Source organism: Salvelinus fontinalis, chromosome 26 (genome assembly GCF_029448725.1).
Source record: "Salvelinus fontinalis isolate EN_2023a chromosome 26, ASM2944872v1, whole genome shotgun sequence".
Taxonomy (NCBI): domain Eukaryota; kingdom Metazoa; phylum Chordata; class Actinopteri; order Salmoniformes; family Salmonidae; genus Salvelinus; species Salvelinus fontinalis.
The window spans coordinates 33,782,093-33,807,855 of NC_074690.1; the positions used below are offsets into that span (position 1 = coordinate 33,782,093).

The following is a 25,763-nucleotide window of genomic DNA, read 5'->3' on the forward strand; positions in this document are numbered from 1 at the left end:
CAGAGGGATGGATCTCCCATGGGTTTACAGGACTGAGTCATGACTCAATGTGTGGTCGTCTTTTGGTCTACTACCTATTATGTGTTGGGATGTTTCTTCAGTGTCTGGTCTGGTCTGTTCTGGTCTGGTCTTTTTTTATTACTGCACGCATGTCAATGTTACCGCTGTATGTTACGCTGGTCTGCTTGTTTGTTTATTTTCAAAGCTTTTGTTGTTGTTGAGAATTTTGTTTTGCGATGTTGAATTCGCCGCCCAACCGCTCTCCACACACACACACACACACACACACACACACACACACACACACACACACACACACACACACACACACACACACACACACACACACACACACACACACACACACACACACACACGTCCCACACGTCCCACACACCCCAACCTCCAAACATTCTTACCTCTGACCCACATGCTCATCTTGATACATGCACCTTACTCAACTCCCATCTCCCCATCTTCCCCCCCTCCATGTTTTTTCCAGTGACCGACTGACTCTCTTGTTTCCTTGCAGTCACGGAAAGCCAACAGTGAACAGGCAAAGACCACTGACAGTAAAACAGATAGCATAGGCAGTGGAAGGGCCATACCCATCAAACAGGTGAGTGTCTCTCTACTCCTACACTAGTCAAAGATTGTGTCTGAAATCACACTCTATTCCCTATATAGTGCACTACTTTTGCTCAAGGCCCTGGTCGAAAGTAGGGCACTTTATTGATTAGGGTGCCACATTCTGATCACCAATGGTATTCAGGTAAGTATAGCACATTCACTGTGTAAGTAGCACATTTCTCCCCTTTAGTGCATACACTCCCCTCTGTATGTATTTGGACAGTGATGCGAATGTTTTTATTTGGCTATATACTCCAGTATTTTGGATTTAAGATGAAATGTTTTATATGAGACAACAATATAGAATGTCACCTTTTATTTGAGGGTATTTTCATACATATCTGATTTAGCCTATATAAAGTGCTTTCATTTCTAAATCCACCCCCTGATTTGAAGAAGACATAAGTATTTGGACAAATTCCCTTAGTGTATTAAAGTAGTCAAAAGTTTAGTATACGGTCCCATATTCCTAGCACACAATGACTACATCAAGCTTGTGACTCTACAAACTTGTTGGATGCATTTTCAGTTTGTTTTGGTTCTGTTTTGGGTTCTCTTTCAAATACTAGTTTTGATGTCTCACTCTGGGATTCGCTGAATAGGTGGATCACTATAGAAGAAACAATCACACAACGTCTGTCGGAGACAGACAGATCGAGTGGCGAATGAGATGAGCCCCTCCTTCTTTATAATGCGCCCCTCGCCCCATCCTCTAGTTACTCTCGTTCTCTTCATTGCAAAGATCACTATGCTTTCTAAACTCTCCGCAGCACGACTTGATCACTTCCTGCTTAACTGTTCTCAGGCAAACCGCGAGGTTAACGCTGCTCAACGTAGTGCCCCCGTTCTCGTCCTTCATGTTGAGTACTGACCAAAAGGAATTGTTTTGCTTCGTGTAGAATTAGTTTTTAGCAATTTTCTACTTGCTCTAAGTCTCCAGTTGCAGCTAGCGTCACACGGCTTTTTCCATGAATTAGGGCCAAAGGAAGGGTAACAGTGGCTTGACCGCAACCCAGTCAGACTCTGGTTCAATGAATTATGGCCACTGCTAATCTGCCTCAGGCAGGCACTTGAACCCATCGCTCTTGCGTTTGCGACTCGATGATGCTGGAAAGCCAGCTTATTTCTCTCGTTTTGTGCATTTAACATTCACTCGTTTTGTTGGCTAAACTGACCAGTTACACCTCGATGTGCTATGGTCAAAAGATAATCTATTCTATAACGCTATTCAAATGGTTTTCTTCGCCATATGCGGCGCTAGCCAACAAGGGGAACACTTGCTAGCGGCTAAGCGTCGACTAGCACACATAACCCGGTTAACAAGGGCTTGTAGTAAGCATTTCACTGAAAGGTCTACACCTGTTGTATTCGGTGCATGTGACAAATACAATTTAAGTTGATTTGAATTGAATACTTTACTCCCAGCGTTATCATGGGCCACCGTATGCCATGGGAAACAAACATGCTTATGCAGCTCTCAAACGAGTCATGCGAGTGTTGTAAGGTTTTACTGAGTACCGGCCTTTGCTAGCTTTAGCTATGCTACTAGCCCTCACAGCGAATGCTAGCTAGCTAACAACCACCTGCCGATAGCTAGATTAGCTCTCCTATTTAGTTTGCCTAGCATTAAGCTGCTTGGTGCCTACTAACTGAACCAGTCTCTACCTGCGGTGATCCAGTCTACGAGACAGTGTAAAACAGGCTAGCTAACACGGCAAGGCCATCCCCTCTCGGGCTAAAGGTTATGGTCTACGCTTTTCCTCCTCTATGCCTGGTACTAGTCAGAGCGAGGGAACCAGGCTTATCCCTCATCTTAATAGCCCCTCAATGGCCAGGGAGGCTCTGCTTAGCAGAGATCACTCTCCTTATTTACGACCAGCCCTGGCAACTACCGTTAAGCAGGGATCTTCTGACCTACGAGAAGAGAGATTTTCCACCCGAAACCCTGGCCCGTAAGACGATGGATCTGAATGTGATGTGACAAGCTTGCCACTCAGTCAATTGAGACTATCCAGAGTGCCAGATCCACTTCTACATGCTCATGTAACGGATGTGAAATGGCTAGCTAGTTAGCGGGTACGCGCTAGTAGCATTTCAATCAGTTACGTCACTTGCTCTGAGACTTAAGTAGTGTTGCCCCTTGCTCTGCAAGTGCCGTGGCCTTTGTGGAGCGATGGGTAGCGATGCTTCGTGGGCAACCGTTGTTGATGTGTGCAGAAGGTCCCTGGTTCGCGCCTGTGTCGGGGCGAGGGGACGACGTAAAGTTATACTGTTATACATACTCACTGTATGTTAACAAGTGGTGCGGTTTTGAGAAGTGGTGTGACCTAAGGCAGATCATTCCTTTACCAATGCTGTTTATGAAGGGGGGTCGTCGCTTACAGTCTCCAAGCCTTTAGCCCCGTCTTGAGACCTGTCAATTGTGCTTCAGGCTATTTCACAGCAGCATTTAGAGGCGCAGGAAAGCATTTAGATTAAATATCTCCTTCAAAACTGCTTTACTTGATTGCCCTGACATTTGCAAAGCGAGTGAGTGAGATGCACACACTGTCAGTCCACGAATTGTGCCAACAGTTTTCCATGGTGACTTTTCTACCTAACCCCACCTTTATGACTAAGGTCGGCAATACTTATAATTGCCTCATCAAGAGCTTTTGGCTTTCCACCCGCCGCCCTTCTCTTCTACATAGGAGGAGCGTCTCCACCATTTGTGTCCAGTTCGCGCTTTGCACATTTACTTGGATAGAACGAGAGCATTACGAAAGAGCGATCAATTCTTTGTGTCCTGGGCACCTCCCTGCAAGGGTAGGCTCCTCTCTCATCAATGACTATCCCATTGGATAGTGGAGGCTATTATACTGGGTTATAATCGCAAGGGTTTACAGCCCCCAGAGGGCCTGAGGGCTCATTCCATCTATCTCTTGTGCGCTGTTCAAAGGCATTTCTGTACAAGAGATTTATGTTGGGTCACCCTGCATATATTTTTTTCCATTTTTCTTACTGAATTTCACTGCTCCTTCTTTGGCACATACAGTCCTCAGTGTCAGAGCCTCTTGAGGGGTGACTGTAGCGACTGCCTTGGCTTCGGAGAGTCTGTCTGCTATATGGGAGTTGGCTGTATCCCATAGTGAGACATTGAAACTAGTATTTGAAAGAGAACTCAAGGTTACTTGCGTACGCCCGGTTCGCTGAGAATATGAGTGAGATGTCGCACCGCATTTCCCTGCTCGCAAGAGCACAAGGAAGAGAGACATGCTTGAGAATAACCAGATGGTGGGGCGAGTGCACATGGCTCCTTATAAAGAGGGAGGGGCTCAGCTCATTCGCCACTCGACATGTCTGACTCCGGCAGATGTGTGTGATTGGTTCTTCCATAGTGAGACATCTCACTCATATTCTCAGAGAACCGGCATTACGCAATTAACCTTGAGTGATGTTTTGACCAATAGGAACTGAATGGTGAATGATGACTGGAGTCATTTTCTTTGTAAATGACTATATTAGATGTTTCTGAACTCTTCTTCTAAATAATCCTGATAATGCCATGATTAAGAAAAATCATGAATGAATCATGAATAAGGATGAGTGAGAACGTTACAGAGGCTACAACAAAACATGCTAACCTCTTACCATTAACAATAATGGGGGAGGTTGGCATTTTTCAGGGATATAATCTTTGTCCCTCTGTAACTTTCATCATTCACTATTCATTGATGATTATTCACAATCATGGTAGCATCCACGTTCAAGTAGAAGTGTTCAAAAACGTCTTCTATTTTTACTTACAATAAAAGTGACAAAAATTACACAGTACATTATTCATAATTCACTTCCTATTGGGCAAAACACAACCAAAACAAGCTGTAAATGCATCCAACAAGTATTTTGAGTCACAAGCTTGATGTAGTCATTGTGTGCAAGGGATATGGGACCAAATACTAAACTTTTGACTACTTTAATACACTATGAGTGAATTGGTCCAAATACTTTTGACTTCTTCAAATGGGGCGGACTAGGAACCCAAAGTGCTTTCATTTATAAACGTTAGAGCAGATATGAATGACAATTCCAATAGGAATTAGAACATTTAATTGTAATTTAATAGGATCTCTATGGAAAATATCCCCCCAAAAAGTTGACATTCTGTACTGTTGCATATGCAACATTTGATCTCAAATTCAAAATGCTGGAGTATAGAGCCAAATTAGACATTTTTGCTTCACTGTCCAAACACATATGGAGGGGAGTGTATTTAAAAATGTATGTATATTTAAAAAAGTTTTGAGCATACTATTCCTGATCTGGCAAGTGTGTTTATGTCAGTGTTGAGGAAGTGTTTGCTTTGTGGGTGGGCTGAATCATACATCTTTACAACCACTAGATGGCGATGTGATACCACATTACAAATGAAAGAAACCATTAAAGATTGTAATCATTAGAATCCCATTGCAAGTAGTGCTGTCTGAACCCCGAGGGTTCTTATAATGAAAGGAAAAGGAACCTCAGAAGGAGAATTTCCCTGCAAAGTATCAAGACATACAGATCATAATCTTTAGATACTTACTTTCTGGATGTGTAGCTGTCAGGTTGGATGGGTTTGAAGATTTCGACTAACTATTAGCCTAGAGAATTTGTAATATATTATGCGATCATATTGCAGTACAAAGGTGTCACATATTGACAAGGTATTCTTTTCAGCATTAGAGATTGTGGCTTGTAATTTCGTTGCAGGCAGTATTTGTTATATCCATCCGATGTATTTTATTTGACCTTCTAATGTTATTAGACAAATACTCACTTTGTTGTCTTTTAATTTCCCAAGAAAATGTAAGCTTCTAAATCACTTTATTTTCCTCGTCCCCAGAAATCAATTCCCGAAAACACTTTGAGTAATTATAATATTCCAATACAACACTGAAAACTGTTGACACAAGTGTAAGCATCACAAGCTTGTCCATGTAACCAAGCTCCAAATATAGTTTTAATAGTCTTTGAATATGCACTCCAGTCACATTTTCACCTCATTGATCACCAGATTTACTTAAAGGCACATCTCAATGGATGTTTCAGGTATGACATGACACCAGGTGGTCGGGTGGGTTCCATTACTCCTCTATTGTCCCCACAAGTAAGGAGGGGGGCAGACGACATCAGACCAACGCCTTGAATTGCCAACTCTTGAAGTTTGCAGTTGTCTAAAAAACACAATTTTGCTCAAAACATATTTTTAACCTTAAGTGTGTACACATTACTTACTTACAGGAACGGGAGATACCTAGTCGGTTGTTCAACTGAATGTATTCAACTGAAATGTGTCTTCCGCATTTAACCCAACCCCTCTGAATCAGAGAGGTGCGGGGGTCTGCCTTAATCGACATCCACGTCTTCGGTGTCTGGGGAACAGTGGGTTAACTGCCCTGCTTAGGGGCAGATCAACAGATTTAGTTTTTGCCTTGTCAGCTCGGGGATTCGATCCAGCAACCTGGCCCAACGCTCTAACCACCAGGCTACCTGCCGCCACAGGAGCAATTAGGGTTAAGTGTCTTTCTCAAAGGTACATCGACTTTATACTTTGGATATTGTTTTTCAACAGGAAAATTTAAGAAATAGAGTCTTTAGTATACATTTTCCTTTCAAATTAAGCTAAATAGCCTGTATGAAGTACAGTGGAATCAAACATCACACTGAGTCGGCGTAATTTGTACTAAGAACCAGGATGAGGAGGGATTGACACATTGATTACTATTCTCTCCTGATTATATGAGGGCTTTCAGCAAGGGTCAGTATTCTAATCCTAGCATTATCCTTCTTAACCGGGAATTACGGGAACGTCAAAGTATACACTTTGTTTTCAACATGGTAGGCCAAGCAATCCCTGCTGTTCAGGACGCTGTCCACATTTCTGCACATTTAGAATGAATATAAGTATAAGATGACAGATGAAACGCATAGTAGAAATGGCCAAATAAATAAAATCAGCAACAAAACATTGCCAAACAAGCCAAATATAATGTATGCAAACTTTTTATTGAGTCTCATTTGATTCCAATCAGAATGTAACTGTAATGACCAGTGCAATTCCCTCCATATCATTGACCAGGGTTAAGTCAGGTTTAAGGGGATTAGACCAGCAGGGCCAGGTGAGAGGGAGGTCAGTTGACAGAGATCTTAAAGACCCCCCCCCCCCCCTCCCCCCTTACCAAACATACTTACTGTGAGCATTGTGACATTCATTCTACCCATATGATAATGGCCTGAAGTAGGGCCTCTTCCCTTGGTGGATATCATAGCAACTTACAATAAGACGATAAGATAAGACCTTGCCCAGCTCTCGTCCCATGATCTATCCAGGAGTGGTGGGTGGGTGGGGGCGATTAAGAGTAGCTTATGGCCTGCCCTGGCCAGTCAATTGCACGATACGGAAAATCAAAGTGCCAATGTGAGCTTAATTACCCCTATTGCGCAAATTATACACTGCCCCCCACCCCACCTCCTCCCATCCCTCAATCCACTGACCCTGTGCCCCCTCCTATCTGTAAACATTTTAAATAAAGGCAACAACACACTCACTGCCGTGGAGCTGTCAACACTTTTTTTTATTCTGGCCTTCGCTCTCTTCTCTCTATTTCCCCCTTTCCCAAACCCCTCTTCTCTTCCTCCTTTTCTCCTCCGGCTGGCTGTCACAAAGGCCTGGGCTATCACTCAGCCACTGTGGCAGGATGCAGCTTTTTTTTCCAGGAGCGTGACAATGGAAAGGGAAGACGCTATCTCCTCTGTGTAGATATGGCAATTATCTGGACACGGAGAGTGCGTCTGGCGATCGGCCGGTCTCCTTTTTCACAAAGCCTGAACATGGTGATCATGGTTGAGTGTGAGTCAGAGAGCACGGGAGGGAAGGAAGGAGAGACAGAAGGTGAAACGCAATTTAAAAAATAAATTTAAAAAGTCTTCACGACATGCACCATGCATTGACTCTATTTCGGTCATGATAAAATAACACTATAGTTGCTGGAGGTGATCAAATCATTCTTCTAATATAAATGTGAATTTTAACTCAATTATTCTAATTGTTTTAAATGGAAGCTCAATTTGATAAAATATATTCGAGGATAAAAAAAAAAATTCTGCTTTTGTTTCTGACAGTCAGATGAATTAAAAGGTTGTATAAAGTCCCTACATTGGACTACTTCTCAGTATTAGTATTGATCTTTTCAAACCAGTGATGAATTTATGTTGGTCCACTGATTACATGTATAGATTTATGGCTGGCTCAATAAGGACAGGAGATGTATAACATTATTTGTGTGTAAAACATGCATTACACCGTCGCCAGAAGCCTTGTGACGGGACCATTTACTTCATGTGATCATAAAGCCATTACATTCTGTTTACAGTTCTTTTATTGACCAAATCATGGAGAAAAGAGTCTGTGCACGCTTTGATCAATTTTAGTCATTTCATATACCAAGCTTTTGGGTCACAAAGACCAAATCATGAACAGTATGTATGTGAAACACCAGGTTTCGCACATGAAAATACAAATACGTTTATAAAAGCCGTCTTTGAAATATCCCTAATAACAGCAGTATGTCATTGTTAAAATGGCAAAACAGGTATTGGGTAGTGGTTATCAAACTTCAAGAAAAGACCATCACACAAAGTGATGATCAGAGGCCTGCTAGGGCCCTCCAGTAGGGGGGTTATGGATGTGTTCAGCAGGGCATAGGGGTCCTCTCTCTGGGCATACAGAGGCTGTCCTGGGGCCCCAGCATGAGTAGGTCAGGGCCAGATCAAGGCAGGGGGAGCTGGGGCCAGGATTAGGATGATTGTCTGCCCCCAGCCTGGTGCCTGGGTCAGCCAGGGTCAGCTCCTGATGTGTTAATTAGAATTATACAGCTCTGCAGGATGGCCCAGCCTAGGACAATATCGGAGGGTGAGGTTACCCTATTTAACACTGACACACACACACAGAGGAAAAAGACACACACACACAAACACACAGAGGAAAAACACACACACACACACACACACACACACACACACACACACACACACACACACACACACACACACACACACACACACACACACACACACACACACACACACACACACACACACACACACACACACACACACACAACACTGGCTGTAAAAGCACAAACACTCCCCTGGTAATTCCCTAATTAAGCATGCCCCTCCCCTGGTCCTCCCTGGTCCATACCCCCAGAGAACCCTCACAGCCCCACAGATCCCAGTGTTTGGCCAACTCCTGCAGAGGAACTGCCATTGTTTACCCTGGATTGTCCAAGCAGATAAGGCCAACCATCTGAGGAATTAAGAGGCTCCAGAAGATAATGGTGGTGGTGGAATAGAGGAGAGGTGCTAAATCAGGCCTTTGAAGAGGGGGAGATCACACACCCTAATCCCTCGATCGAGAGGTCCTCCAAAGTTCAACTGGTCAGGACTTAGGGATGAATGCATACAGGGGCAAATTGGATTGTCTCTGCTCACTTTGACTGTAAGAGTGTAGTTTGCAGTAGGACAGGACCAATTATGGAGGTTCAAGTGACCGCTGTTGAGTTGCATTGACTATGAGGTTAAAGTGACCAATGAGAATCATAAATTGGAAGGTTGAAAAAGGTTGTACTCGCATACTTACTCACATACATACAAGTAACCTGCTCCTGTAAAATTACCCCTCTGGTCAGATCTAAGGATAGAGCAAGTGTTCTCATTGTCATCCCAAGTTTGTTGCATATGTTTTAGTCCACTGTGTTTAGCCGGAGGAAGACATTTTCTGACCCTTTATTCTCCTCTCTCCTCCAGGGCATCCTTCTGAAGAGAAGTGGGAAGTCCCTGAACAAGGAGTGGAAGAAGAAATACGTCACACTTTGTGACAACGGCCTCCTCACCTACCACCCAAGTTTACATGTGAGTATCCCTACATTTGGTATAGTTCCGTTTGCAGTGGACCGTTTTAGCTATGTAGGGAATAGAGAAACGACAACATGCATGCTTGTCCCTCACAAAAAGTTGAAATGAACGATTTAACATAAATGTTATGTACACATATTGATACATTTATAAACAAGGTTTCCAGAGAGACAAAAAAAGCTAGCAGAGATCTTTCAGCCTCTGATTATAAGAACTCCATCTTAGATGACTGCTATTACGATTATAAGGTGGGGGAGGGGACAGAGAGGCAGAGGTGGTGGTCATCTCTACCCCCCCACACCTCTGTGGTGCCCGTGTAGCGGACATGAGTCGGGCATGGTTGCTCATGGTCACGTGATGAGGTAGCCCTGCCTGCGAACTTCAAAGCCAGCGTCTTCCCATGGAACAAGGGGTGTCTGCCCTCTTGGTCTAGTGGTCTAAGTCTAAGATGTTGGTTGCTCCCGTGGGAGACCCGGGTTCATATCCCGCGTGTTACACCCGGTCCTGGAGTTATGGTAATGGGAACATGCATGACGCTAGCTGCTACTGCTGGGGTCTGCTGTGTGCCTGCCGCGCCCGGGCCACCACGCTAGCTTGTATTTATAATGGCGCTCACCGCTGTGCGTGGCGCTTGTTGGAGGCTGAGGGACCTGCCACATCCGTCTCTGTCAGAGTCCCGCTGGGCCACTAATACCTCTTAAACACTCCGCTGCAGCCTGCCGGCAGACTCAGTCAGGCCCCCCCCACAGCACGACACGGCTGCCTCATGCCCTGCTTGTCCCGGTCTACAGACCTCTAACCCCTCCCACTCCAACTCATGAGTTCTCGCCTTTGCATTTAATCCTTAAGAGTTTATTGACACATAACAACATAATAAAAATATCCCCATCAAAATCCGTCAGTTTAAGCTAGAGAGAGATCAGGTTTTTGGCATGGGCTTCGTCTCAATCCACCGCATTCGCATCAGTGGGATACCGAGCTACAGCGGTCTTCTCGCGAAAACGGCTGTAGCGTCCAAACCGTTTTAGCTACTAACTATTATGACCACTCTATGGAAAGGGGAGACTGAGGAACACGGACAAGTTCCAAAAGTGTCACGGGACTCGTCTGAAGGTAGCCCATACAAACGGATAGAAGTAGTTTTGTGCCAACAAAAAATAAGGGGTTAAATATGTCTCCAAAAAAACATATTTCCTGAGATTTCTTACACTACACTTTCATAAACGTTTTAGAACACCTGCTCATTCAAGGGTTTTTCTTTATTTTGACTATTTTCTGCATGAAATAACACATCCGGAATCATGTAGTAACCAAAAAAAAGTGTTGAATGAAAATATATTTTATTTTTTGGGGTTCTTCAAATAGCCACCCTTTACCTTGATGACAGTGTCGCACACGCTTGGCATTCTCTCAACCATTTTCATGAAGTAGTCACCTGGAATGCATTTCAACTAACAGGTGTGCCTTAAAATGTAATGTGTGGAATTTCTTTCCTTAATGCGTTTGAGCCAGTCAGTTGTGTTGTGACAAGGTACGGGGGTATACAGAAGATAGCCCTATTTGGCAAAAGTCCAAGTCCATATTATGGCAAGAACAGCTCAAATAAGCAAAGAGAAACAACAGTCTATCATTACTTTAAGACTTGAAGGTCAGTCAATAAGGAGAATTTCAAGAACTTTTAAAGTTTCTTCAAGTGCAGTTGCAAAATACCATCACGCGCTATGATGAAACTGGCTCTCATGAGGACCGCCACAGGAATAGAAGACCCAGAGTTACCTCTGCTGCCCAGGATAAATTCATTTAGATTTACCAGTCTCAGAACTTGCAGTCCTAATAAATGCTTCACAGAGTTCAAGTAACAGACACATCTCAACATCAACTGTTCAGAGGACACTGTGTGAATCAGGCCTTCATGGTTGAATTGCTGCAAAGTAACCACTACTAAAGGACACCAATAAGAAGAAGAGACTTGCTTGGGCCAAGAAACACGAGCATTGGACATTAGACCGGTGGTAATGTGTTCTTTGGTCCAAATTGAAGATTTTTGGTTCCACCCGCCGTGTCTTTGTGAGTCGTGGTGTGGGTGAATGGATGATCTCCGCGTGTGTATTTCCCACTGTGAAGCATGGAGGAGGAGGAGTAATGGTGTGGGGGTGCTTTGCTGGTGACACTGTCAATGATTTATTTACAATTCAAGGCACATTTAACCAGCATGGCTACCACAGCATTCTGCAGCGATACGCCATCCCATCTGGTTTGGGCTTAGTGGGACTATCATTTGTTTTTCAACAGGACTATGACCCAACACACCTCAAGGCTGTGTAAGGGCTGATTTACCAAGAAGGAGAGTGATGGAGTGCTGCATCAGATGACCTGGCCTCCACAATCCCCCAACCTCAACCAAATTGAGATGGTTTGGGATGAGTCGGACCGCAGAGTGAAGGAAAAGCAGACAATAAGTGCTCAGCATATGTGGGAACTCCTTCAGGACTGTTGGAAAAGTATTCCAAGTGAAGCTGGTTGAGGGAATGCTAAGAGTGTGCATAGCTGCCATTTATTTATTTATTTATTTCACCTTTATTTAACCAGGTAGGCAAATTGAGAACACGTTCTCATTTACATTTGCGACCTGGCCAAGATAAAGCAAAGCAGTTCGGCACATACAACAACAACACATAGTTACACATGGAGTAAAACAAACATACAGTCAATAATACAGTGAAAAATAAGTCTATATACAATATGAGCAAGTGAGGTGAGATAAGGTCATCAAGGCAATGGGTAGCTAAGAATCTCAATATAAAATATATTTTAAAATATATTTATACTGCATGATTCCGTATGTGTTATTTCATAGTTTTGATGTGTTCACTATTATTCTGCAATGTAAAAAATAGTAAAAGTGTAGATAAACCCTTGAATGAGTAGGTGTTCTAAAACTTTTGACCGGTAGTGTATATCTCCTGGATATAAGACAGACACTTGCAAACCTTATTCGTGGTGATTTATTTTTTGGCTGTCTTTTTTGCCATTTGTGAATGTGTTATTGAATGTGTTTCTATGGGCTATAGTAGTAAATGCCAAATTCATTTTTTCAAATAACCCCAAAAAATCTAATTCAAATAGCTAAATGATCCATTGTATGACCGTCTTAAAACAATTCCATATGTTAGCACATGTTTAGTGAAAGTTGGAGAAGTATTTGTACGCATTAACTCCACATTTGTTTGACCTTAGAGTCCAATTTGAAATAGTATAATGTATATTAGCAAGATCATAGATTAACACTTCTCAGCAAAGACATTCATACTCGAAAAAGCATTGTCATTTGCTTGCAACATACAGTAAATAGACTAAATCTGGTTTTATGATCATAGATTAGCTTCAAGTTCCTCGGTGTCCACATCACCAACAAACTAACATGGTCCAAGCACAACAAGACAGTCGTGAAGAGGGCACGACAAAACCTATTCCCCCTCAGGAGACTGAAAAGATTTAGCATGGGTCCTCAGATCCTCAAAAGGTTCTACAGCTGCACCATCGAGAGCATCCTGACTGGTTGCATCACTGCCTGGTATGGCAACTGCTCGGCCGCTGACCGCAAGGCACTACAGAGGGTAGTGTGTACGGCCCAGTACATCACTGGAGTAAAGCTTCCTGCCATCCAGGACCTCTATACCAGGCGGTGTCAGAGGAAGGCCCTAAAAATTGTCAGACTCCAGCCACCCTAGTCATAGACTGTTCTCTCTGCTGCCGCACGGCAAGCGGTACCAGAGTACCAAGTCTAGGTCCAAGAGGCTTCTAAACAGCTTCTACCCTCAAGCCATTAGACTCCTGAACATCTAATTAAATGGCTACCAGACTATTTGCATTGCCCCCCCCCCCCCTCTCTCTTTTACACCACTGCTACACTCTGTTGTTATTATCTATGCATAGTTAACTCTACCTACATGTACATATTACTTCAAATACCTCAACTAAGCGGTACCCCCGCACATTGACTCTGTACCGGTACCCCCCTTAATATAGTCTTGCTATTGTTATTTTACTGCTGCTCTTTAATTACTTGTTACTTTTATTTCTTATTCTTATTTCTTTTATTTTTTTAACTGCATTGTTGATTAGGGGCCTCGTAAGTACGCATTTCACTGTAAGGTCTACCTACACCTGTTGTATTCGGCGCATGAGACTAGTACAATTTGATTTGATGATATTCTTCTCGTGACATGATAATGGATTAATTTAGTAGCCATTGTTAGCAGAGCAATGTAGCATTACAGTGATGTACAGGTAATTGAAAAAATAGGGAGTTGGGCCACAACAAGCCGCCAGAACAGTTTCAATGCACCTTGGCGTAGATTCTACAAATGTCTGGAACTCTATTGGAGGGATGCGACGCCATTCTTGCACTAGAGATGTTGTGTTTTACTGATGGTGGTGGAAAACGCTGTCTCAGGCACCACTCCAGAATCTCCCACGTGTTCAATTGGGTTGAGATCTGGCGACTGAAACACACACACAGACGCATACACACACACACAAACACTTTCAACCACCTCTGCTCCTTTGAGACCCCTCATTCAAAGTCACTGAGATCTCTTCTATCCATGGTAGCCAAAATAATGAACAACTGGGCATTTTTATAATTAACTTGGAGCCATACCTGTTTTCAATATAATTTGTGTTCCTCATTTACTCAAGTGTTTCCTTTATTTTGGAATTTACCCGTATGTAACTGACTAGTTAGCAGCTCTGTAGATCTAGATCATTATAGGTCGTAGGTCACCTGAGGCATGTCTATAAGCTCTGTCTGGAGTGTCTGTCTGCTAACTTACTGAGCAGAGGTGAGGCAGAACAGGAACTGCTGTTACATTACTAGACACCTGTTTATTCCCATTCTGAGCAACCGAGCAGACTGAGGGAGAGGGAGAGAAGGAGAGAGCGAGGGAGGGAGAAAGAGACAGAGACAGAGGGTGTTATAGAGACAGAGACAGAGGGTGTTATAGAGACAGAGCGACAGAGGGCGTTAGAGAGAGAGAGGGTGTTATAGAGCGAGAGAGACAAAGGGTGTTATAGAGAGACAGAGGGCATTGAGAGAGAGACAGAGGGTGTTATAGAGACAGAGGGTGTTATAGAGAGAGGGAGAGACAGAGGGCATTGAGAGAGATAGAGTGAGAGACAGTGTGTTATAGAGAGAGAGAGAGAGAGAGAGAGAGAGAGAGAGAGAGAGAGAGAGAGAGAGAGAGAGACAGCCAGAGGGCATTGAGAGAGAGAGAGAGAGAGAGAGAGAGAGAGAGAGAGAGAGAGAGAGAGAGAGAGAGAGAGAGAGAGAGACAGAGGGCATTGAGAGAGAGAAAGATGAGACAGGGTGTTAGGGAGAGAGAGACAGGGTGTTAGGGAGAGAGAGACAGGGTGTTAGGGAGAGAGAGACAGGGTGTTAGGGAGAGAGAGACAGTGTGTTATAGAGAGAGAGACAGGGTGTTATAGAGAGAGAGACAGGGTGTTATAGAGAGAGAGAGACAGGGTGTTATAGAGAGTGAGAGACAGGGTGTTATAGAGAGAGAGAGACAGGGTGTTATAGAGAGAGAGAGACAGGGTGTTATAGAGAGAGAGACAGAGGGTGTTATAGAGAGAGAGAGAGAGAGAGACAGACAGAGGGCATTGAGAGAGAGAGAGACAGAGGGCATTGAGAGAGAGAGAGACAGAGGGCATTGAGAGAGAGAGAGAGAGAGACAGAGGGTGTTATAGAGAGAGAGACAGAGGGTGTTATAGAGAGAGAGAGAGAGAGAGAGAGAGACAGAGGGCATTGAGAGAGAGAGAGACAGAGGGTGTTATAGAGAGAGAGACAGAAGGCATTGAGAGAGAGAGAGAGACAGAGGGTGTTATAGAGAGAGAGACAGAGGGTGTTATAGAGAGAGAGAGAGAGAGAGAGAGAGAGACAGAGGGCATTGAGAGAGAGAGAGACAGAGGGTGTTATAGAGAGAGAGACAGAAGGCATTGAGAGAGAGAGAGAGAGAGAGACAGAGGGTGTTATAGAGAGAGAGACAGAGGGTGTTATAGAGAGAGAGAGAGAGACAGAAGGCATTGAGAGAGAGAGAGAGAGAGAGACAGAGGGTGTTATAGAGAGAGAGACAGAGGGTGTTATAGAGAGAGAGACAGAGGGTGTTATAGAGAGAGAGACAGAGGGTGTTATAGAGAGAGAGACAGAGGGTGTTATAGAGAGAGAGACAGAGGGTGTTATAGAGAGAGAGAGAGAGAGACATAGGGTGTTATAGAGAGAGAGAGTGGGTTGGGAGCAAGAGCAACCGGGAAAGAGAGAAGGTGGGTAGGAGAGCGAGACATGGAACGAGAGAGCGAGGATCCCTTTAATTTCGCAGTCAGCCAAGCCATCCACACAATCACCTTCTGTTAATTCTATCTGCTACATCAATTAAATTGTTTGTAGAAACTAATTGAATGTGGCTTAATCACACATCTTAATAGCTTTGCACGCTTCGATCTGGCTGTTAATTCCAGCAATAAAATGAAATGAGAATGAGGAGCGCTAGCTGGCTGGGTAATTAGAGAAGAGGCAGGGGAAGAGATGAGTGCTTTATGGCACTGTGATAAAGGAAAGGAGAGAGATTTAGAGATGGGGGGGGGGGGGGGCACACCCAGTAAAAGGCCGAGCAGAGCGCAGAGTTCTCCTCATTGATATCTGCTGATATCAATGAGTTTCACCTTGGCTTTCCTTCCTCATCCACTTGGGATGGTGATGTTGTTTTAAATCGAAATCAAATGACCAAATTGAAAGAGAATGACTGTTTGCGTTCATTAGTCTACTCATTAAGCCTCTAAAAGCCAGCTAGCTTGTGAGGCAGCATGAGCACAGGTGATACCTAATGTTCTGAAACTTCTCTTAGCTGTCGATCAGTCGCTTTTGGTACTTTTTTATTTTGTTTTGAAGTGGATGAAAGATATATGTCATATCATAAAACAAAAGTGAAATGTTATTTCTTGTCAGCTAATGGGGCAGTTAGCGTTTTCTTTTTTCAATGAAATATCCACGTTTTAGAGTAATGACATTGACTCTGTGTGTTTTTTGTGATGTTTGTGTGTTCCAGGACTACATGCAGAACGTGCACGGGAAAGAGATTGACCTGTTGAGGACCACGGTCAAGGTGCCAGGGAAACGACCACCCAGAGCGGTCACCACTATCGCCCCCACCGCCAGTCCCAAGACAAACGGGCTGACCAAGGACCGCAGCACCATGCAGCTGGGCGTAGGCACCACAGGTAAGAGGGAATGCCTAGTCACCACACTGTGGGTCCATTCTAGACCTCTGTACCAGATATGGGTCAAAAACATAGGTCAAGCTAGCTTTGATTTAGTTTACATGTTATAATAGAACAAATAAAATAATCCCAAAAGCTTGAAGCACACCTCAAATACTTTGAAGTATCTTAAAAGTGTTTGACAAATGTACACTATATATACAAAAGTATGCGGACACCCCTTCAAATTAGTGCATTCATGTGTGGACACCCGTTCCTGACAGGTGTATAAAATGAGCACCCAGCCATGCAATCTCCATAGACAAATATTGGCATTAAAATGGCGTTACTGAAGAGCTCAGTGACTTTCAACGATGGCATCTTTCCAACAAGTCAGTTCATCAAATTTCTGCCCTGCTAGAGCTGCCCCGGTCAACTGTAAGTACTGTTATTGTGAAATGGAAATGTCTAAGAGCAACAACGGCTCAGCCGCGAAGTGGTAGGCCACACAAGCTCACAGAACAGGACCACCAAGTGCTGAAGCGGGTAGCGTGTAAAAATCGTCTGTCCTCGGTTGCAACACTCACTACTGAGTTCTAAACTGCCTCTGGAAGCAACGCCAGAACAAGAATTGTTCACCGGGAGCTTCATGAAATAGGTTTCTATTGCCAGTCCGACAGACTAATCAGTCCGACAGACTAATATGGGTTTGGTGGATGCCAGGAGAATGCTGTAAAGTTTGGTGGAGGAGGAATAATGGTCTGGGACTGTTTAGGCCCCTTAGTTCCAGTGAAAATCTTAACGCTACAGCATACAATGACATTCTAGACAATTCTGTGCTTCCAACTTTGTGGCATTAGTTTAGGGAAGGCCCTTTCATGTTTCAACATGACAATGCCCCCGTGCACAAAGCGAGGTTCATACAGACATGGTTTGTCAAGATCGGTGTGGAAGGACTTTACTGGCCTGCACAGAGCCCTGACCTCAACCCTATCAAACAACCTTTGGGATGAATTGGAACGCTGACTGCGAGCCAGGCCTAATCGCCCAACATCAGTGCCTGACCTCACTAATGCTCTTGTGGCTGAATAGAAGCAAGTCCCTGCAGCAATGTTCCAACATCTAGTGGAAAGCCTTCCCAGAAGAGTGGAGGCGATTATAGCATCAAAGGGGGGACCAACTCCATATTAATGCCTATGATTTTGGAATGAGATGGTCGATTAACAGGTGTCCACATACTTTTGATCATGTAGTGTATTTTAACATGGACAAACTGAGAAGGTAGAAGTTCTCCACTAATGACTGAAACAGGGTCAGATATTCCTCCTAACGGTTATGGTTAGGTTTGGGATTAAGGTAATCTGATTTTAGGTTTGCGGTTATGGGAACAACTTCTACCTCGAGCCAAACCCCAACCAAGCACGGTGAACAACCACAGATCAAGTCATTTGCAGGATATCAACAGAATAGCTTAAGATAAGCAACCTGATGCCCAGTCCAATTTTATGTAAGCTTCTATTGACTTCATGTCCAGTCCAACAGACAATCAATAGAGGTTCTTCAATGGACTGAAAGAGACACTAGGGACACTAAAGTATTCAGAGGAGGGGTTTCACATTAATACCATTCACTGCACAGAGGATACAATAAAGTATACTGCTAATAGGTGAATTTATGTATGTAATATGTATTTTGTTGCTGTAATTGTGTGAAAGCTCTTTAGATTATGGTACAATGTCATAAAATGAGTCCTTACAAGTCAATTGTCTCGATGTATGATTTTTCATTATGCAGATGAGCCAACACAATATAAAAACAATGACAGGATTACTGAAGGAGTGCTTGTAAGCCTATTAGATTCTACCTTCAATTACTAAATAGGGAATTGATGAATGAGATCCCCGTTAAATAGAATTAATTTGTTCATAATAATCCATTTCAAAGGAAAAAAATAAGAAATATCCATCGAGGGACATTTATTTTGTCCAGATGTAATATTTTTGCTGTGACCTAAATTCCGTCAGCCAAGGTTGTATGTAATGTCACAGGAACAATGATCAGGTTGGGGCTTGACTTGCGTGTCCTGCCAATACCAATGCCTTCCTTCCAGTCCACACAGGCCTATAAATAGACTTAGCTGACTGGTTGGATGGCTGGCTACGAGGGTGCCTGCTCTGCTTTACTCTGCTCTGGCAGCTAGGCCCAGAGAGGTGAAGAGAAGCCAGTGATTAGATTTAGGGGTTAGGATTAAGAGTAATTAATACAAATTAGCAGAGTGGTCCCCAGAGGGGGGATAGACGGGAGGGGGGGGGGGGGGGGGTAACGAGGGCGTCCTCTATCGGCCGAGGAGTGGGGTCCATGTTTCCTCCTGCCATGGCTGTAGCTAATTGGCTAATTGGAGTGTGCAGAAGTGGAAAAGACAGACCAGACATCAGAGAACACTTGTGGCCCTGCCCTTTCTTAATTTTGGGGTCCTGGCCAGGATTTGTACATCAGGACCCCACTGGACCACATTACACACGGGAAACTGTTGAGTGTGAAAAATCCAGCAGCGTTGCAGTTCTTGACACACTCAAACCGGTGCGCCTGGCACCTACTACCATACCCAATTCAAAAGCACTTAAATATTTTGTCTTGCTTGTTCACCCTCTGAATGGCACACATACACAATCCATGTCTCAATTGTCTCAAGGCTTAAAAATCCTTCTTTAACTGGTCTCCTCCCCTTCACCTACACTGATTGAAGTGGATTTAACAAGTGACATCATAGCTTTCACCTGGATTCAACTGGTCAGCCTATGTCATGGAAAGATGTTTTGTCCACTCAGTGTAGTTTCACTCTGCTGTAACTACAGAGCTAGTAAAGGATATCTTTGTGACACCCCATTCTAGAGGTTCAATTTTTTTGCATCCGGGTGGGGAACAATACGAGACGATTTGCGTTAATCTCCATTTAGGGGAGAAAGGTTACAAATCACGGCAGGTCTTCTCCCGTTTGGAGCACCCTCTCCTCTCCTGATGCGATCGCCGTGAGTTTGATTTCATTAGTCATGCAATTGATGAAGGGAACAAAGGGGTAATTTGTCATTCATGGCGTCTGAATCACAACCCTGTCTTTGCCTTTGGTAATTCATTCACTTCCATGGATCTAAAGACCTTTTATAATCACAGGGGGTGGAGGGGGGAAGGGAGGGAGGGAGATAGGAGATGGAGAGAAAGAGAGTAAATGAATGAACCCATGTGTCTATGAGTGAAGGAGTGTGCAAGCTTAATTCCTTTTCCTCTCTCTGAGTGTTCAGCGGAACCGTTTTAAATATGATCCTCTCCGTTAATACGTATCCAATGGTGTCACCCACGACAGATGCATTGTATCAAAGTATTAATGAGGCCCATCAGTTTTAATCAATCGTATGGGCGGCAGAGATGTACTGTCTGTGGGAAAGGCGCAGGGAGGGGGTGGTGTGTGCCTGTGTTGCTCGCTGTACAGCTCCTTCCTTATACATTGTAAACCACTCTTCCTCTTGCTCTGGGCTACACATACATACAGTCCCACCAGTGGGCACGGACTGATTTACTGACCACCACCACAACCATGCCTCTGTCTCACTGGCCACTAGCCCGGTGTGGGTGTGCAGGCTGGAGCTGGCCCCTAATGGTTCATAAAGAGGATGAGGCTGGTTGTGGAGGGGAGGATAGTTAGGTGACAGGGCTGAGCCATAAAGGGGGGTGTGGGGTGGTGGTGGCGGCAGGCGGCAGGCGGGCGGGCGGTCAGACAGGCGGTGTTAGTGAGTAGTGATAGTGATGATAGTGTTGGTGGATTGCACGGCCACAGCCGTTGATGATGTGCTGCTTCCCTCCTTCCTTTCCTCCCTCCCTCCCTCCTTCGGTCCCCCACATTAGCATTAATGCCTCGTTATCCTCCTACTTGTACATAATGGCAACAACTCCCCGGTTGGGTCAGGCCTCGGCGTCACGACTCATCAGCCCTCTGAGGGCATGCATGGTCGCGCCGGCCCAAAGAGAAATGAGAGTCGAGATGACATTACCGCTACCGCCGCTCTGTAGCTACTCGCTAATCCATCGCTTCTACTTAGCGAACAGCCACAGCAAGAGCCAGCCCTGCTGCTGCTGCTCCTACTCAGCATGGAAACCACTCCTTTTCTCTCTCTCCTACACACTTATATTTGTCAAATGAACATGTCAAATGAACATATTTCTATAATTGTTTTAAATACCGGTATAGGCCTACATGATCACTGTAGAGGTTTTGGACATTTCTATTAACTTGCAGGTGTTTACTAGCAATCTTATGCTGCTTTCACATAGAATTGATGGTATTTTGCCTGTAAAGAAATGGGTCATGTTTATATGACCCCCTTACAAACAGGCCCATTTTTACCACATTCTTGACTGCATGCTATTTTTATACCTCCCGTGCGCATGCCGGCGATTAGTGGCTGTTGTGGTGTGCCGATGTGGTTGGCCGTCTATATTAATAAATCCATTGAATATACACCATCAAAAATAAATCCATTATTCATTCATTTATGCTAAGAAATATTATAAAACGAATAAAATGTATTTTCAAATAGAATGGCATATTTTGAGTTGAAATGACGTTACGTCCAAATTAATTCAATCAATAGTTCATTATTTTGTTCATTAACCCTTTGACACGTACCACCGAACGGGTTTGATCATTCTACAATGGTCCTTGCAGCTTACACTCAAACCGGTGTGATTAGAGCGCTTATTTAGAACATCCGGCGCTTGAGCTGGCCACACTGTTTTTTCAGAAACATTTTGCACAAACACAGTCCTTACAAAGTTATGTCCTGAATGTGACCAGTTTATTTATGGATGCAATGTTCAGACATGCATAGAAGTAGAGACAGAATAACACAATCATCCAAACCGGGAAAATGTAGGCTACATTAGTTCTAGCGCTAACTGAGGAAAGATTGACATAACACAAGCAGTCATATTTTGCTAACTCTCGGCTGACAGAAACCACAATATGAATGATCTAATAGCAATTACTATGTCAAATTCATCACATCATGGGTGAGATCACATTGCTTGAAATAATTGAATAAAACACTTTAAAAAAATCTAAAGTAATCCGATTATTTTAGTTTGTTTTTTCTCATCAACCAAAGATAAGAAGTGGAGACTAGATGAGTTTGGTCTGTGTGTAGTATGCATGTTGAAGGGGGTGTGTCGTCTACGATCCTTCACTTCCCTTCATTCACTTCCACAAGTTTACTCCGGAACCATTCCTTCACCTCATTATAACATCTTTAGTCTGACAGATGTTTACGTGACATCCAGAATTCATTGTATAATGTCAACAAACATGGCACAACACATAGCTTAGCATTGGCTCATCATAATCAGTACAACCTTCAAAAAAATGTTTTACACACATCCATAGGTGTCCATTACAATCAGAATGCATTATTTGTCACCAGTACTTGAAAACATGTGAATAAAACTGTAAATATATAATGCTCCATACATACATACTGTATGCTACAGTAGACACAACAACAAAATACAGAAAATAAGGCACTTACTTTGATAGGAACGCACACATGTCCAAAGTTATTATTTGTAAGGAAAACACGAATGAAGGCAACGTGAATATCAGACAGGAAATGTTCTACGAGGAAAAAGTTTGTGCAAGACTGTGCAAATGTCTGCATACTTGATCTGCGGAAACACTGGAGAAGTGCTTGGGCTCTCCTCAAAGAGAGAAGTTTGTCCCGCTCAGTAAAGCCTCAAACTTAAATTGTTCGCAACAGTGAAATGGGCTACTTCTATGTGAATTAATGAGGAGGCGGAACACACCTCAATTCCAACTTTTGTTAGAAAATAAAACTTGAAATTGACAAGTTGAAACATAGCCTATAGATAATTAGCATGCAGCACGTGTTAACTGTCCTGCTGGGTAACAATCACATTTTGGAACAGTGAGTGCATTCTGACATCACGTGCATAAAACAACTCACGCTGGGGTGACCGTTAGAAATATTTGGAACTCACGCATGAAAAGGTTTAAACAGACAAGACACACTTACCCCAATCACAGTCAACACACATATATTTTGTAGTAAGAATATAATGGAATATAACAGAATAAAATACAAATCATATTTTCCCACACAACTTGTGTCACGGAAACGTGTGGAACCGCTGTCACCCCTTCGGGGTTTTGGAGTTGCCTATACTCGATTGAGCAAAAATAATAGGCCTACACTTGATTTGGGCTACATTATTGCCAGCTAAATGTTTCTGATTAGTGATAGATGAGCAAACAAAATTTGTAGTAGATGAGCTATACCACCTCCTCTTATTTCCCCAGCCAAAAACCAATTAACCAAATTGCTATACAGAGGGTGATTCAGTGAAACAAAATCACATTGATGGAGACCAGTCAGTAAAGTCACAGGCTTTTGTTCGGGCGTAGGCTTAGTTTACTAAATAATCCACTTGTTAAACTACATAACATGCTATCAAAATGCTGTAATAAATTAGCCAACCAGACAAGATGATCATAAGCAGCACTCACCTCAACTTAGCTAACATTACCCCATTGTAGCCTAATACAAACTTAGCTAACATTACCCCATTGTAGCCTAATACAAACTTAGCTAACATTACCCCATTGTAGCCTAATACAAACTTAGCTAACATTACCCCATTGTAGCCTAATACAAACTTAGCTAACATTACCCCATTGTAGCCTAATACAAACTTAGCTAACATTACCCCATTGTAGCCTAATACAAACTTAGCTAACATTACCCCATTGTAGCCTAATACAAACTGTGATTCGGTGAAAACAAAAATCTGACATTGATTGATTTATCAAGACGAGACCACACGGTTGTCTCAAAGCGGCATGATGGCGTGCTGTCCTAATCAAAATGGTGCTGAAACGATCATCTAGGTGACCACAGGTGGGTAGGCTATTGCTTGAAATTTATTACAATGATTGGATGACTTTGGGAGCTTCAGTAAGCAACAATTTGATACATGCCTTCAAATGCATTAGCCTACTTTATTCCAATATTTTCATCATTCAGTGATATTTATTCCCACAATAATTATTTTTGGATCCATCCAATTAGGGTTAAGAAAACAGTGCATGCTTAGTGGGGTTCTATGCAGAGATATGTGAGAAGTGGCATGCCTTGCACAATTTAGAACTGGCAGGAGGATGGTTACTGGCGCTGCTTAGCAACCATGAAGAGATTAAGAGCAAAGAGCATGCCAGTGCCGTCTCAGCGTTATGGCTACATTTATAGTAAGCCGTAGGCAGAAGTTTACCGAAATGATTGCTTGGTCATTAGGCGGAAATACAAGTTTAGGCTTTGATACCAGCAGTACCTTTGACATGTAAGGAAAAGGAGGAAAAAAGTAGGTGGTATGGTGAAGTTCGCCGTTACAAATGAGAACTTGTTCTCAACTAGCCTACCTGGTTAAATAAAGGTAAAATAAAAAGTTGTCGGAAAAACGTATTGGTATGAAAGGGATATGTTTCTTCTAAATTATCACAGGAATTACAATTATAATTTTATTTTGTCGCCAAGTTTTCCCCAAAAACTTTTTCAGGAGTTTATTTTTGTAATGGCAGTATTTCTACCGTACAGTGCCTTCAGAATGTATTCATATTCATTGTGTTAGAGCATGAATTCAAAATGGATTTAAAAAATCTACACACAATCTACACACAATACCCCATAATGACAAAGTGAAAACATGTTTTTATAAATGTTTGCAAATTTCTTAAATGAAATACAGGAAGATCTCATTTACATAAGTAGTCACACCCCTGAGTCAATACTTTGTAGAAGCACCTTTGGCAGCAATTACAGCTGTGAGTCTTTCTGGGTAAGTCTCTAAGAGCTTTGAAAACCTGGATTATACAATATTTGCCCATTTATTATTTTTCAAATTCATCAAGCTCTGTCAAGTTGATTGTTAATAATTTCTAGACAACCATTTAAGTCTTGCCATAGATTTTCAAGCTGATTTAAGTCAAAACTGTAACTAGGCCACTCAGGAACATTCAATGTCATCTTGGTAAGCAACTGCAGGTGTCGATTTGGCCTTGAGTTTTAGGTTACTGCCCTGTTGCAAGGTGAATTTGTCTCCCAGTGTCTGTTGGCAAGCAGACTGAACCAGGTTTTCCTCTAGGATTTTTGGTATTTGGTTTCTTTTTTATCCCAAAAATTCTCTAGTCTTTGCCGATGACAAGCATACACATAACATGATGCAGCCACTAACATGCTTAAAAATATGAAGATTGGTACTCAGTTATGTGTTATGTTTGGGGCAAATCCAACACAACTCTTTGTATTCAGGCAAAAAGTTCAGTTCTTTGCCACATTCTTTTCAGTATTACTTAATATTTTTATTCTGTACAAGCTTCCTTATTTTCACTCTGCCATTTAGGTTAGTATTGTGGAGTAACTACAATGTTGTTGATCCATCCTCAGTTTTCTCATATCACAATCATTCAACTCTTAACTGTTTTAAAATCAACATTGGCCTCATGGTGAAATCTCCAGCAACTGAGTTGGGAAGGACGCCTGTATCTTTGTAGTGACTGGGTGTATTGATACACTATCCAAAGCCTAATTAATAACTTCAGCATGCTTAAAGGGATATTCAGCTTCTGTTATTTTTTTACACATCTACCAATTGGTGTCTTTCTTTGAGAGGCATTGAAAAACCTCCCTGGTCTTTTTGGTTGAATCTGTGTATGAAATTCAATACTTGATTGAGGGACTTTGCAATTATCTGTATGTGTGGGGTACAGAGATGGGGTAGTAATTCAAAAATAATGTAAACCACTGTTATTGAACACAGTATGAGTCCATGCAATTTATTATGCGATTTGTTAAGCACATTTTTAATCCTGAACTTATTTAGGC

General features: G+C 42.8%; 1 protein-coding gene across 3 annotated transcripts in view; it reads left to right on the forward strand.

Annotated features, from left to right (window-relative positions):
• Window positions 1-25,763, forward strand: part of LOC129824156 (arf-GAP with GTPase, ANK repeat and PH domain-containing protein 3-like) — a 225,527-nt gene that overhangs the window by 129,738 nt on the left and 70,026 nt on the right. For all 3 annotated transcript variants that reach the window (XM_055883570.1, XM_055883569.1, XM_055883568.1), the window contains exons 9-11: window positions 533-619; window positions 9,460-9,564; window positions 16,671-16,842. In XM_055883570.1, coding sequence (XP_055739545.1) covers window positions 533-619; window positions 9,460-9,564; window positions 16,671-16,842 — 364 coding nt within the window. The remainder of the gene's footprint in view (window positions 1-532; window positions 620-9,459; window positions 9,565-16,670; window positions 16,843-25,763) is intronic.